General features: G+C 43.3%; 1 protein-coding gene across 2 annotated transcripts in view; it reads right to left on the bottom strand.

Moving 5' to 3' along the window:
- ENTREP1 (endosomal transmembrane epsin interactor 1) overlaps positions 1-1,916 on the bottom strand; it is a 30,576-nt gene extending 28,660 nt beyond the window's left edge. The window contains exons 1-2 of one of the 2 annotated variants that reach the window (XM_083819224.1): positions 1,423-1,916; positions 97-153 (exon numbers count right to left, since the gene is read on the bottom strand). In XM_083819224.1, the coding sequence (XP_083675350.1) occupies positions 97-153; positions 1,423-1,824 (459 nt within the window). In that variant the 5' untranslated portion in view covers positions 1,825-1,916. The remainder of the gene's footprint in view (positions 1-96; positions 154-1,422) is intronic. The other variant, XM_083819225.1, reaches the window with a different exon arrangement.
- Positions 1,917-14,640: the final 12,724 nt, after the last annotated feature.

Below are 14,640 nucleotides of genomic sequence, written 5' to 3'. Positions count from 1 at the left end.
AAGTGGATTTTTTTTAAACTAATGACTATTAAATCCCAAGTATCTTCTGATGCTTAGGTCTTTATACCCTTAAAACAAGTTTTAATCCGTGCTTACCAGAAGTATCATTGGCCTCTTCCATGTTGTTAAGCCTATGATTCCAGATAAGATTACCTGTAACATTAAAAAAACAGTATTACCAAGAAGTCAACAACTGTTCAGAAAATGCCATTTATGTATTCATCGTTGCTCTGATGAAAGGTCCTTTGGAGTGCTAAAGCAATGTTGGGATGATGTGAAGATGCACTTTGTGAAGATGCAGAGACTCAGAGCCTGTGCTGACGAGGTTCTTCACTCCTAGGTTTATCCTGTGAAATAATACAATCAGAACTGACACTTTCATCTACTATTTTCTTGTGTTTTCCACCCAGAAAACATCCGCGGTGGCAAAAAGTTATAGCAGCAACTCCCACCTCATCAACTGCCAAAATATTGCTTTCAGCCGAGGACGTGTTTTCCTGAAACATGGCTAAGCAAATCTAAAAACTGTCTACGCCGTCCCCGTCCATGGTCACCCACTTCCAACAGCTCATCAGGTGTCCACGACTGCCCCTTCCTGCCGCTTCCCTCGTGCTGCTCTGCCCGCTTCTGACCTTTCCAGTGAACCTTTGGTTACCTCTTTAACTTGATGTGACCGATCTGATCTAGCAAGCATAACACTCGTTTATGACTTAGCTGAAACACCTCGTGTTATCACCGCCAGTGTTGCAAAACCACATACATAACTCTGCAGTTTCATAACTAAGTATTTTTTGAATTCTCTGAGTGCAAAATAGTCACATGGTTTTAAAACTGAGCGCATCAATACTGATGCGAATTGGGGCTTTGGATTAAGGACAGCAAGGCTGATTTCAGTACATTTGTTAAAGCTTTACGGTGCACGAAAACAAAGCCTTCCTCAAAGTTTTCCTGACCCGCACTTAACCAGTGCATCGCAATCAGGATGTCGCATCTGGAAAGGAAAAAGCAGACGCATCCTCAATTCCAGCTCTCAGCTGCCTCCTACCTTTCCAACTTGCTGCTGGGCTAAATTTTTTCACTCATGCTGTTGCACCTGAAAGGCATTCCTGGTAATTTTTCGAGACCGAACACGTTATTGTTTCAGAGCATTAAGAAAGCGAAGTTTGTTTGCTGCTGTTATTAAAGCAATTGGACTTTCCCAGTCCACACGTGTGTTTTTAAAACCCTTTGAGAGCACAAGCATAGGTTAAACAGCTTACACAGACGTAAACAGGCTCGTCTGGAAACCAGGTAACTGTCCGGAGGGACACCAAACCGGCACCGGGGCGGGCTGGGTCCCCGTCCCCCGGTTAGGGCTGCCACACTTCAGGGACGAGCCCGGCACCTCGCTCAGGAGCTCCCCAGCCCACCCCCGGCACTTACCGAGGAGCCGGCCCAGAAGGGGCAGGCGTTCTTCACCTGCGGGGCGCCGCTCAGCGACAGCGCCCCGAAGCTCAGCGCCACCATGCAGCAGCCCAGGACGAGCTGCAGCAGCCCCAGCGACAGCAGCGGCCGGGCCGGCAGCAGCTCGGAGCCCGGCGCCGGGGCCGGTGCCTGGAGCGGGGCCGGGGGGCGGCGGGCGGGCGGTGAGCGGGCGGCGGGGCGCGGCGGGGGGCCGCCGACGCCGGGCCGGCAGCAGCGGGAGCGGAGCGGCGGCAGCGAGGGGTCGGCGGCGGGCAGCGAGCCCGGCACCGGAGCCGCCGCCGAGGCGGCCGCCGCCGGAGGGGCGGCGGAGAGTCCCGGCACCGGGCAGCAGGAGCCCGGCAGCACCACCGGCAGCGACATCGGGCACGGCCGCCCCCCGCCGCCGCCTGGGCCGAGCCGAGCCGGGCCGGGCCGGGCCGGCGCCCGCCCCCCTGTGCCAGCCCACCCGGGCGCCGACTTCCTGTGGCTCTGCCCGGCCCGCCCCGGGCCGCGGGGTGTCGGTGGTGGCCGCCCTCCTGTCCCCGCCTGGTTCCCCCCGGGGGTGGGGAGGTGGGGGCGGCGGGGGCTCGTCGTTGTGCTCCACGGCTGGAAGTGGGCCGGGAGAGGAAGCTCCGGGGTTGAGTTCTGTGCTGCTGCTTTCCTTATCGGCCCGTGTGGTTGTGTACCTGTTGGGCTTGTCTGGACGTGAACTCAAAAAAAAAAAAAAAAAAACAAAAACCACGGAGAATCTCAGTTGTGAAAAACAGAGCTTTTAGTACTGCAGGGAAATAAGCTGTGTTAAAGGGGTCGGCTCATACGACATAGGCAATGTATGTTGTGGTAATCACAGAAACATTAGGGTTGGAACCGATCTCCAAGATCACCTGGTCCACCCATCCCCCTACCACCAATGTCACCCACTAAACCATGTCCCCAAGCACCACGTCCAACTTTTCCTTGAACACCCCCAGGGACGGTGACTCCACCACCTCCATGGTCAACCCATCCCAATGCCTGACTACTCTTTCTGAGAAGAAACGTCTCCTCATTTCCAACCTGAACCTCCCCTGGCACAACTTGAGGCCATTCCCTCTAGTCCTATCACTAGTTACCCGCGAGAAGAAGCTGACCCCCACCTCCCCATGCCTTCCTGCACATTAGAGATGGTGCTTTTGGAATTAAACACTTTGTACATTTCTGTTGATTTTCTATCTATATATTCAGGACTAGGAGAACTCCTTACCAAGAAGAGTCACCTACCACCCTGGACCACCCTCTTCCCATGAAGACTTCAGAAATCAACTTATACAGCAGGCTTTATGGACCAGGGTTTGGAGCAATAGGTTTTAATGCCCAAGACTCTGTAAGTGGGCTGAGTGCTACTGCCATCGCGTATGACTATATGCCCTTCAACTCTGTCATTAGTCAGTAAACGTATAATTTCAGCCATCTGTGTGAGACTAAAGGCTATCATAGAGACGCTTACTGCTAACTTACCTGACTGTTTATAAGATTTTGCCTTTTATGTGGTTAAATGAAAACAGAATTACACATACCGTATGTCGAAGGCTTGCTAATACTGAGCCCCTGGCAAATGCTACATCCATGCATTTCAGGGCTTCAGAGTAGATGCCCTAATGCTACCGTGTCAAACCCACAAAACACAGTCAAAGATAAAAGATGCTAATGCACGAGACAGACCTTAGCTTTATCCAATGAGCATCTTAAAAATATAAAATCAGTATCCGCACTTCATCATGTGAATGGAATCTTGTACATCTTGCCATTTATTTCCAGTTTGTTTGAACATGCTTTTCTTTTTAAGTTTCATAAGTTCAGGCTGGAAAAGGCACTTACAACAAAAAGTTATTTTCCGTCTAAACCAAGAAGTTATTACTTCATGTCTCAAAAATGCAAACCTAGAATGTTTTCATCCACCTCACATGCTAAAGGGTCTCTGTCTTCTGGATGTGCACATTGCTTTCTTTGTAGACTTTTACTGTCTTAAACTGGGAAATAGAAAAGAACATGTAGATCCTTTTTCATCATGTTCCGTGCCACTCCAAGTAGCTGAAACTCCAAAGAATAAGAGGGCTGAACTAAAACAGACACATTTTACATGGTGGTCACATTTTAATCCAAATCAGGAATGTCTGTGCTTATGGCTGAGATGTGGTGGGACAGCTTGCACAACTAAGTTATCCAAATAAATACTGGATGGGCCAACCAGGGGGTACGCACAGCGGGTGATATACAGCGGAACCTGCTGCTCTCTGGCGAGGAAGAACTGTCTGGGAATGCGTTAGTAATGACAGACTTTGTAGTAGTGGAGGTCAGGTTCCTCAGGAGAATGCAGGAGGCAGGAAGTATCAGAGCACAGACCCTGGGCAGTAGGAGAGTAGATTGGCCATCTATCTTTGACCTTGACCATGAGGTTTTTTATATGTCCATCTCAAGCATCTGGCAGTGTTTGCTGATAAACGACAGGCTCTTCTACATCAGACCTCATCTGCCATGTCACCTCCTAAATTCTTATCATCATCAATTAAGTATTGGTAGCATTTCTTATAACTAGGACATTATGCGTGATAACTTTGCTTCTTTTATTTATTTTGAAGCAAGAATATTTTCCACCAGGACACCTGTAACAAGGCTATTTTTTCTGCCTGGTGTTTCTGAAGAAAACTCTGTCTGCTTTTCTGTAGAGTTTATCTTTTTACTCATTGTAGCCTGGCACATACTATTCTGAGGAAGTAATGTGTGTCATCAAACCCAAGACATAAAATGATGTCTAGTATAATGCACTGTACCAGCTTTTGTGCTTTTAATAGTGAGTCCGTGGCGATGTTTATTTCTCCTTACACACAGGCAAACAGAGATGTTCAAATTAGATGGAGAAATCATCTTCATGCCATCTAAAAAATACGAGTTTTATTAAATAAAAAGAGTGGAAAGAAGTCATACAGCTATAAAATAAATTTCTATAAAGTTTTTGTTTTTCTTTAAATAACAGAACTATGCAAGAATTTGCTGACTTTATTCATAAGCAGATGATAAACATGCAGATAAAATGACTTTTATAAAATCATAATGTGCCCCACAGTTGTCCCTTCTTTGTTTAGTTAATGCACTATTTTTAAGATCCCATATATTTTTCAAAAATAAACGCAGTCAAGTAAAGTTACAAAGTATGTTTGAGTTCGTGAGATTTTATACTTCAAGTGTCTGAAAAACAGTAAGCTTTTGTTTATAACCTGTCATGGATGAATGTATCCCTGAGTATGCCACATTAGAACACAGTCCATTGAAACTGATTTTTGAGATAACAGATTATTTTATATGATTTATAATCTTTAAAATCCATCCCTTTAACAATGGCAAAAAAAAAAAAAGATGCTATCTTCAATAACGCTGAAGTATCTAAAAGAAAGTTAATAACCATGTATAAAGATCATATGTTAGATTTGAAATGGTTCTGCTTGCCAGCCCTACAAGAGTCTTCACCAAAGATCTTACAAATCTGTTTGAAATGCGGAAATATTTTACATACACTTCAATAGGGGTCCATGCTAGCTGCTTTTAAAATTATGACTGTTGCACCCAGTTTTCAGCATTGTAGCTTCTCTGGGTCTCTGTTGAGGATTGCACTGATAAGTAGTGACATTTGGGTTGTTATATTATTAGACAAGGAAATCCGGATCCTTCTTCAGAAAAGCCATGAAGACAGAGCACTACTAATTTTGGAGGACCACATTCAGGAGAAGAGACCCAAACTTTCTGAAATGTAGAAATAAGAAAACTCAAAAACGGCAAGCAGCAAAACCAGGAGCATGTCTTTGTCTTTAAATACTGAAACATCCTTTTGAATACCTTAGCAGTTTTTTTCTGTTGTTGCCTCAGCCACATGGTAATAACAGTTAACAGCAACCTGCGTGTGGCAGCAATATGGTATTTCAGATGCTAAGAGTTTTCTGCAGAAGGCTGTATCAGGACCTTGGTCTTTGCTGTCTGCATTAAGCATCCCTGAAAGCCATTATCAAAAGGCACATTGTATATCTTACTCTTCTGATCTCTCGACTGAGAAAAACCTTCACAAATTCATGCCTTTATTAAAAAATAAATAAAAATAAATGCATCAGTAGCTCTTCCCAGCTCTGTGTTTTTTTTTTTTGTTTTTTTTTTTTTTTTTTTTGGCGGGGGTGTAGGGGCAGATGGGGAAGGAAGCAAAACAACTCAGAGGTCAGTTTTATGAAAACAACTCTGAAGCCAGAGAAAATGGAGTTGTCCTATTCTTATGATTCGGGATAAGATTTAAACCTCCTTTATAGCCATCAAGGAGTTGGAGACAATTAATGTGATGACTTTTTTCAGGGTAATTAAAGAACTTTCCTATATTCACCCCAGGTTCTGATCTTGCTGCTTCCTGGGTTGAATAACTGCTACCTGCATGCTAAATTTCGGGGAATGCAGTCATTGAAATTATCCATCAGTGAGAAGATGCCGTCTGAGTCTGACCTTCACAGAAACCAAAAGGGGCATACACAGTCCCAAGCTGTAACTTGGTAGATTTGGAGAGAGATTAACTGTCACCTGCTAACTAGGCTGGTTATCTACCTTTCTTCTCAGTGCAACTTAAACACTCTGAGTCTTTGAAAGTATTTGTATTGTGCTTCATGAGACACGAGGAGCATGTTAATCAAATACAGACATCAAGACAAGGTGCTTTGCGAGTGCAGTGTAAGAGCTGCAGCCAGATTTCATCCACTGAACAGAGAGAAAACAAGCTGTATTTAAAATGACCCTTTCTGCTAACAGGGTTTCTATATCCATGAAGTATAGTTGTCACGGGAAGGGAAAGAAGAGCTTCTTCCACAGCTGAACCAGGAGCTTGATCAGTTGGACCTTTTTGCCCCGATCTCCCTTTTCTCTGTTGACAGAGTCACCTTGATCCCCCTGTCCTACACACTCAAATAGCAGTGCTGGGCTAAAAATAGAGGACAGCTTTTCTGTCTTTTCCCAGAGAGGACTCCGCTGGGTCTTCTGTCTCTGCAGAGGCTCTGGGGCATTCCTGCCACACACTCACCCCAGGGTCGGTGCTTTCACAATCAGGGAAAGCAACTAAGAGCTGTTCTATGAAGTGGTAAAAAAGCACAGTGCTAAATCTTCTACCTCCTACCACAACAAAGCATTTCAATGTCTTTTGTTAAGTGCACCATCCACTTGTTTAATCCTTTCTTCAAGCTAATGTTCTGTGGCTAGGCAGAACATTACAAATGAGGTCACAGCTGGAAGAATTGTAACATGTCTGGTATGTTTTTGTTCTGTTTTCATACACTGTAATATTGTCTGTTTGTGTGATGCATCAGGTGCAAACTTCTGCATCATCAGGCATTCTGTATTATGGGGGGAGAAAAAATCTAATTAAGTTGAGGAAACAGCAATTTCTTATCAAAGATAAAATCCCTCTTTCCTTAGCACTTTGTCCAGACTATCACTGATCTTGTTGCAGCTGCTGCTGCAGAAGAGATGCAGTACTAGTTGAGATACAATCTCTGTCCAAATATTTTTCTGAGCAATTGTCTCCAGAGGACAAACATTATGCAGCTCCACAGTTCAGATGACAAGAATACATTACTATCACAAAATTAAGGACATTCTTAGGACTTACATGAGAACAAATGGATGCTCCCTTTTGGAATAAATTGTATCAGATATCAGTTATTGATTATACTGAATTATTGATAATCCTAAACGTCACTGTAAAACTGATTTGTTGATTACTGATAAGTAATGATATCTCAGCATTTCTCCATTCAGAGACTAATGTTCAAACATTATTTGACGGGTGGACAATTTGGTGGATAAGGAATTGTCTGAATGGCTCCACCCAGAAAATGGTGGTCAATGGCTCCATGTCCAGGTGGAGGACGGTGACGAACTGCATCCTGGGCTGCATCAAAAGTGACCAGCAGGTGGAGGGAGGTGATTGTGCACCTCTGCTCTGCCCTTGTGAGGCCCCACCTGGAGTGCTGCGTCCGGGGCTGGGGCCCCCAGCACAAGAAGGACGTGGGGCTGTTAGAGTGGGTCCAGAGGAGGGCCATGAAAGTCATCAGAGGGCTGGAGCACCTCTCCTGTGAAGAACAGTTCAGAGAGCTGCGGATGTTCAGAGAAAACCTGGAGATGGGTTGAAGAGAAGGCTTCAGGGAGATCTCATTGCGGCCTTCCAGTACCTAAAAGGAGGCTCGTAGAAAGATGGAGAGCAACTTTTTGTTCAGGCAGATAATGACAGGACAAGGGCGAATGGTTTTAAACTAAAAGAGATGAGATTCAGATTACCTGTTAGAGGAAATTCTTCACTCAGAAAGTGGTGAGGCACTGGCACAGGCTGCCCAGAGAAGCTGTGGATGCCCCATCCCTGGAGGTGTTCAATGCCAGGCAGGATGGGGCTTTGGGCAGCCTGGTCTGGTGGGAGGTGTCCCTGCCCATGGCAGGGGGTTGGAACTCTTTTTAAGGTCCCTTCGAAACCAAGCCATTCTATGATCATCTATTATGTGTTAATTGCTTCATATTTAATATACATATTCCTCAAATACAGTTTTAATTGCAGTGCAAGTTAAACATTTAGTTTCTAGTGTAACTTTGCAATGAGATTTATGACCTTGAACAAACTATGAACAATTAATTCATCTTACTTTAAATAATAGTACTGAACATAATCCATTCATGCCAATTAAATACCCATCAATACCAATTAAAACCATACAAAATAAATATTTCTAAAGCAAGAGCAATCTATCTAATGACATGTTGAGATACATATGATAGAAAACATCAATACATTCTTCAAAGTCTTTCAAAGTCTGTCTTCAACTCAAACATAAGCTTATGCCAGCTTAAAAGAGACCATGGCCTCTACCAGTGTTTCTCTAGAAGCAGAAACAAACAAACAAACAAAAAATGCATTACGCATATCATATAAGCATTTTCTAGCCACTCAGAAATGATACTTGAAACCAGCTCTCTCGCTTCCTTTTCCTAGTTTAGGTAAATATCCACAAGTCAGCTCAACCTCTGTACTCCTGTTTCTTTGTCTAGACAAGGCCTGGCTGCTCCACGCCGTGGGGTGGCTGTCTGATGCCCTGTGGCCACCTGCTCAGCAGTGACAGAGCAGTCTCAGTTCCTCAGCAGTCTGGCACAGGTGGAAATGGGAATCTGGGCACTCCTGAGGAGAGGAGAAGCACACTCAGGGATGACAGCTGAAGAAGCAAAGTCAGCAAAAATTGCATGTGCTGTTCCTGTGAGGGATTACAGACCCAGTCATACTCACCTAGCCTTAGATAAATCATACCGGTAAGCATTCAGAGAACTTACATCCCTCATAGCTGGGTGAAAGGAGTGCAGGCCCTGTGGTGTGAGGGGATGGCCACTTTGTGGTGGGGGTGAGTAGAGAATAGTCGGAGAGCAGTGAGTGACTTTTTATGGCCTTAAGACAGTGTCATATGAAGTTTGCTAATGTTGTTTACTACTAGTATCAATAGTATTAGTGGTAATAGTGCTATTTGTTAGTATGATTATAGTTTATTTATTAATTAGATCATATTAAACAACTCATTTACAGAAGCATAATTGTTTGGTGGTATGTGTGCTTAATGGGAGGATTATAAAGAACTGTGTTCCTACATAGGTGTGGTTAGCTGGATCCCTCTGTTAGACAACTGCAGCTCATAACTAAGTGCGTTTAGAGTGACTCATTAGGTGAAATAGTTATCAGCTACTGATGTCTGTATCTCCAGATACTGAATCTCCATTATTACTGGGACCACTACAAAGAGGTGGAAGTGTAGAGTATGTGGTAGATAGAAGGATCTAGGACAATGGTTTATAAAGAAGGGATATGACATTCTGCACTAGGGTATTGAATGTGTAGAGGAAAACTGTACTCACCCCATGGCAATTTGGTCAGAGTTTGAGAGATGGAAAAATCAGACTAAGCTGAAGAAAGGAAAAGGCAAGTTGGGAGCATATTGTTTACCTGGAAGTTGCCCATGCCCAGTGGTAGATTAAGAGACAAACAAGGTAAAATCTTGTTGTTAGAAGCTGAGAAAGAATATCTTAGCCAAAGCAATGCAACTCAGACAAGCAGAAATAGCCAACCGGAAGCACAATACGAATAGAATAAATTAAATTACAACCTAAAGTCTTTGCCAAAGTTCTGCAGTGATGGTGGTCCTACTGAAGAGCCACTCCTGAAGAGAACAGAGGTCATGTGGACTACAGATTGTGGGGTCTTCGCTGTCCATACAGGGGAAACCCTTCTGGGGCCACTCCTGAGAGCCTGGAGATGATCACATCTGAGCAGTTTGTACCACTACTTGGGTATACGGTGGGTATTAGGCACACACTACTTATGAAGCCCTGGACCCTAGCTTGTCTCCCATGGCAGAGTTTGAGGAATTGAGGCTCTGGGTGCAGGGGATGCTGAAACAACCTGCACGGCTGTAGTCTGCCTCTGCAGGACACCTTGTCCTCATATAATTCCTTATTTTCAATTTCTTATCAGTTGAAGAAATTGGATGCTTCTTACCCCATTCCTGTTTTATCATGAAAGTAATTGCTAATAAACTCCTATAGTTCATAAGAAATCATCATCAAGAGCACTAGTCCATCTCATGTCATGTCTCTATTGTTCTTCTCAAACTGTGTATTTTGACTAGTCTTAGTTTCAGCAGAACGTCTTTGGGCAGCATACCAGGTTTACAGAAGTCGCTGTCACCTGGATCTGCTAATCCGGGCTGCTGGCTGCTCACCAATGCAGACATCCCATTTTGCAGGCATAATATATATGATGCTGTGAGTTAATATGACCATTACTGTATCAGCTGCAAAACGAACCCCAACAAACACCCACCCACACAGCAGGCACGCTCCATTGCTTCCTGCTTCTGCTGTGTTTGTAAAACAGGATGCGAGAATTTGTTGGTGGATTCATCAGCTGTGCCTGAGTGAGAATAACCTCGCAACGAGGCAATAAACTGAGCCAAAAGGGAGTAGAAAAGCTCTTCCACAGTTCTGGGGACATGAAGGGCTCCCAGCATTATTTTAGAGCAGTGATGGCCTTGCAGAAGCCTCACTGAGCACAGATCTATAGCAACTTTATCCCAATGTCTGGATCCTGCTATAATGGTACTGCAAGGCTGCATGCTAACACTAAAAGTGGGAGGGAAAAAAGAAAAGAAAAAAAAATAAAGAAGGAAGAGGGATACAAACGGTAAAAGCATAATATCCATCTGTAACTTCAGCACTGTTAAGGAAGCTAATTTGATGAAATTCCCCAGAGATTTCATGCAGGCTGCCCGTCTCAGCTCACAGCTCAGTTCTCAGCTCCCAGTCCATCGGGGCAGCAGATTTCCCTCTGGTGTCCCCAGGCCGAAAACGGCGACACGGTTATTTCCAGGAGCAGAGGTCTCCGCAGAGTAGCTGGCACCCTCTCGTGTTCACGGTGAGCAGAGCCATGGCCATGGTGTGCATTTTCTCTTCTGTTCAAAAAGCCTCTCTATGAGAGAAGTCGGTCCCACTATTTTGCATGAGTATAGCCATCTCTTAATAATTCTGTACTAATGCAAAATTAATAATTGCATTTAAATATTTAACTTCTAATTAAATTTATTAATGTATTTTTTATATACATTTTATCCATTTCACTAAGTTTCAGGTAATCTTTCAGTAAAGTAGAATGAGTATAATGAAGTAAATTTATACAAAGCTTAAAATCATGAGATGTCATGTCAGACGTAAAAAACAAGTTTGTAATAGGGGAGTTGTGCATGGAGAATTATGAACAGATGTTGAGTAAACATATTCAGAAGAATACAACCATAATGCTGAATACACTCGTGGAGAGCTACATGCATGATTAATTCATCATGATGAAAAAGATTTTTGTGAACCTGGCACTGTCTCCTGATCGCCATCAAAAATAATGAAAGCATCTAAAAAAAATTAAAATTGTGGGGGTTTATAAAACTGTGCTGGTGATGATCTCCATGCTACCAGGGTAAGATCCATGCCTGTCCTGTGAAGAACAGAAATGTGACAAGATTTGTTTTCTGCTCAGAGAAAGAATAAATAACGTGGCCCTGTGCCTGGTCCCAAAATTGCCTTCAGGGACTGCATGCAGGATGGTATGGCCACGGCATAGCTGGCTGAGTCACAGAACCTGGAGAAAGGCTGAAACAATGACTGGTTTTGACCATGTTGGTAAAAGTTTGATATTTCTGCATGAAATTGAATGGCCGTGGTCAGGGGAGAGCAAGGAGAGGGAAGGAGGTTTTGGTTTTATTTTGTAGCACTTTCTTTCTCTTTACCCTTTATTCTGCTAGATAGTATAGAAACTCTTGAATGGAATGGTAATGTTTTTTGTTTTGGTTTGTTCAGGTTTTTGTGCTAATGTAATAGAAAATACATTGATCTTCTAATTCGCTCTTAAAAAAAAATAATATACAAAAGGTAGAATTTCCTTGTTGGAACCAAAGGAAAGATACATTTCAGATGAGGAAACTTGTGCTGCTCACCATAGATTACTTTCATTGAGCGTTTCTACCCTCCACCGAAAATAATTTGTTTGCATTAAAACTTTTGTGTTCCTCCTATATGTTGTTACATGTGGGTCCTTCTGAATTTCAGTACTACAAATCTTAACTCTAGAACAGTCAAGTACTGCATACATTAGAATGTAGTTTAAGTACAGTTGTGCAACGAGAAAGCAAAACTAAGAGATAGTCACAACCAACAGCTCTTTCATGTAATTTCCCCCCACCCAGGATCCTTGTGCCATTCAGTCCATGGACCATTCTCGTTTAGTGGGTAACTGTTTGGATCTTTTTTATTCTGGTATCCAGTATGTGGCCCTACCCTTTATCCCAGTCAATAAGTAGTTGGAAAAAATGCATTTATTTACTCCATAATTTCAGACAAAACACTCAGTGCACTCTAATGGCCTTAATTATCTCTGGAAATCTAGAGAGAAGCACCTATTGAAATACAGTGCTTCCCAATCAAGCTGCTTTGGCTTGCTTGCTTCTGAGTGTCTCTACACACATTAGACACTAGACTTTCCAGGTGGATTTGTAGCATGGGTGAGACACAAAACTAAGTCTTGGGAGTTAAAACCAGTTGGTGGCTGGTCACAAGTATTGTCCCCCAGAGCTCAGTAGTGGGGACAGTTTTGTTTAATATCTTTATCAATGATCTGGATGAGGGGATTGAGTGCACCCTCAGTACATTTGTGGATGAGACCAAGTTGGGCATGAGTGTTGATCTGCGCAAGAGTAGGAGGGCTTTACAGAGTGAAATGGCTGTATTAATAGACTGGATTAACAGGCTGAGGCCAACTGTATGAGGTTCAACAAAGCTGAGTGTCGGGTCCTGCACCTGGGGCACAACAACCCAATGCAAACCTACAGGCTGGGGAAAGAGTGGCTGGAAAGCTGCACCGTGGAAAGGGACCTGGGGCTATTGGTCAATAGCAAGCTGAACATGAGCCAGCAGTGTGCTCAGGTGTACAAGAAGGCCAACAGCATCCTGGCTTGTATCAGAAATAGCATGACCAGCAGCACTAGGGAAGTGATTATCCCTTTATACTCAGCTCTGGTGAGGCTACACCTCAAATACTGTGTTCAGTATTGGGCCCCTCACTATAGCAAGGACATCAAGCTGCTGCAGCATGTCCAGAGAAGGGCAATGAAGCTGGTGAGGGGTCTAGAGAACAAGTCATAGGAGGAGCGGCTGAGGGAGCTGGGGTTGTTTAGTCTGGAGAAAAGGAGGTTGGGGGGAAACCTTATCATGCCCTACAACTACCTCAAAGGAGGTTGTATTGAGATGGGTGTTGGTTTCTTTTGCCAAGCAACAAGTGATAGGACAAGAGGAAATGGCCTCAAGTTAAGCCAGAGAAGGTTTAGGTTGGATATTAGGAACAATTTCTTCACTGAAAAGGCTGTGAGACACTGGAACAGGCTTCCCAGGGAAGCGGTTGAGTCACCATCCCTGGAGGTCTTCAAAAGACATGTAGATGTGGTGCTTAGGGATGTGGTTTAGTGGTAGACTTGGCAGTGCTAGGTTAATGGTTGGACCAGATGATCTTAGAGGTATTTTCCAAACTGTGGAAACTATTTCTATGATTCTATCATATACTGTAGTCAGAGACTAAATTAGAAAATCTAAAGCCTTTGAGGGTATATATACTTACTTCTTATTTTCAAAGACACTTTTATCTCACCATTTGTTCTAAAATATCAGAATTTTAACAAAATGAAAAATTGGATGAGAAATATCATCCCATTTGATGGGTTCATCATCCCAGCTGATGAACTGGAACATAGAAAATCCTTCAAGATATGAAACTAGTGACTTGAGATGACTTTGTTTTGCCATACTGCTTGACTCTATCTCCACTTCTCTACTAGCTAGGTTATTGCATTGCAGGATTGTTGGCTATCTGAAATATTCCTTTTATTTATGTGACCTAATATTTGCATATTTGTGCATTCTGTCATTAATCAGTGTAGGTACACATCTACAACTACTGCATGTAGAAGGTTGTGTTGACTTCTGAGGTAATTATCACAAAGAGGAGTCAGAAGCAGAAATGTAAACTGTGGATGCCCATATTTTTTCCTCAAACAAGTTAGATTATTTTTTATTTTTTATTTTTCTGTAAGGCTGTAACCACACACCCTTGTTTTAGACGTGTCAGCGGCATTTTGTGTGTGGCCTGGTTTTTTGTGGCTTCAAAAAACAAAAAATTTGAACAGTCATGTGCTGATCTGAAAGACTGTGCTTCCAGCCTTGTGATATCTACTAGGGATTGAGATAACCTTGGAGGTAAGTCAGTAGGGTATGAAATACCTCCTTCTTTTACTTAGCTGTCACTGGAAGCTGTATGGAAGATTAAGTTCAAATTCCATTTTGTTCTCCCCACCTAAACACATACATTTTCTTGTGTAACATGTAATGAACATCTAGTAGAAAGTAAAAGCCACAGTGAGGAGAGCAGCATAGGGAAGTATCCTTAAACTGTGGCATTAGCAGCTTACTAGTAAAGATACTAAATCTTTCTAGAGCTCTTCAACACACAACTCATTTACTTGTGCTAGCAAGACAGATTAGGAAATGATAAATAATTTAAACTCACAATAGCAG

This window comes from Anser anser, assembly GCF_964211835.1.
Source record: "Anser anser genome assembly, chromosome: Z".
NCBI lineage: Eukaryota > Metazoa > Chordata > Aves > Anseriformes > Anatidae > Anser > Anser anser.
Note: the sequence above shows the minus strand (reverse complement) of the source record. Positions and strands in the feature narration are given on the sequence as shown.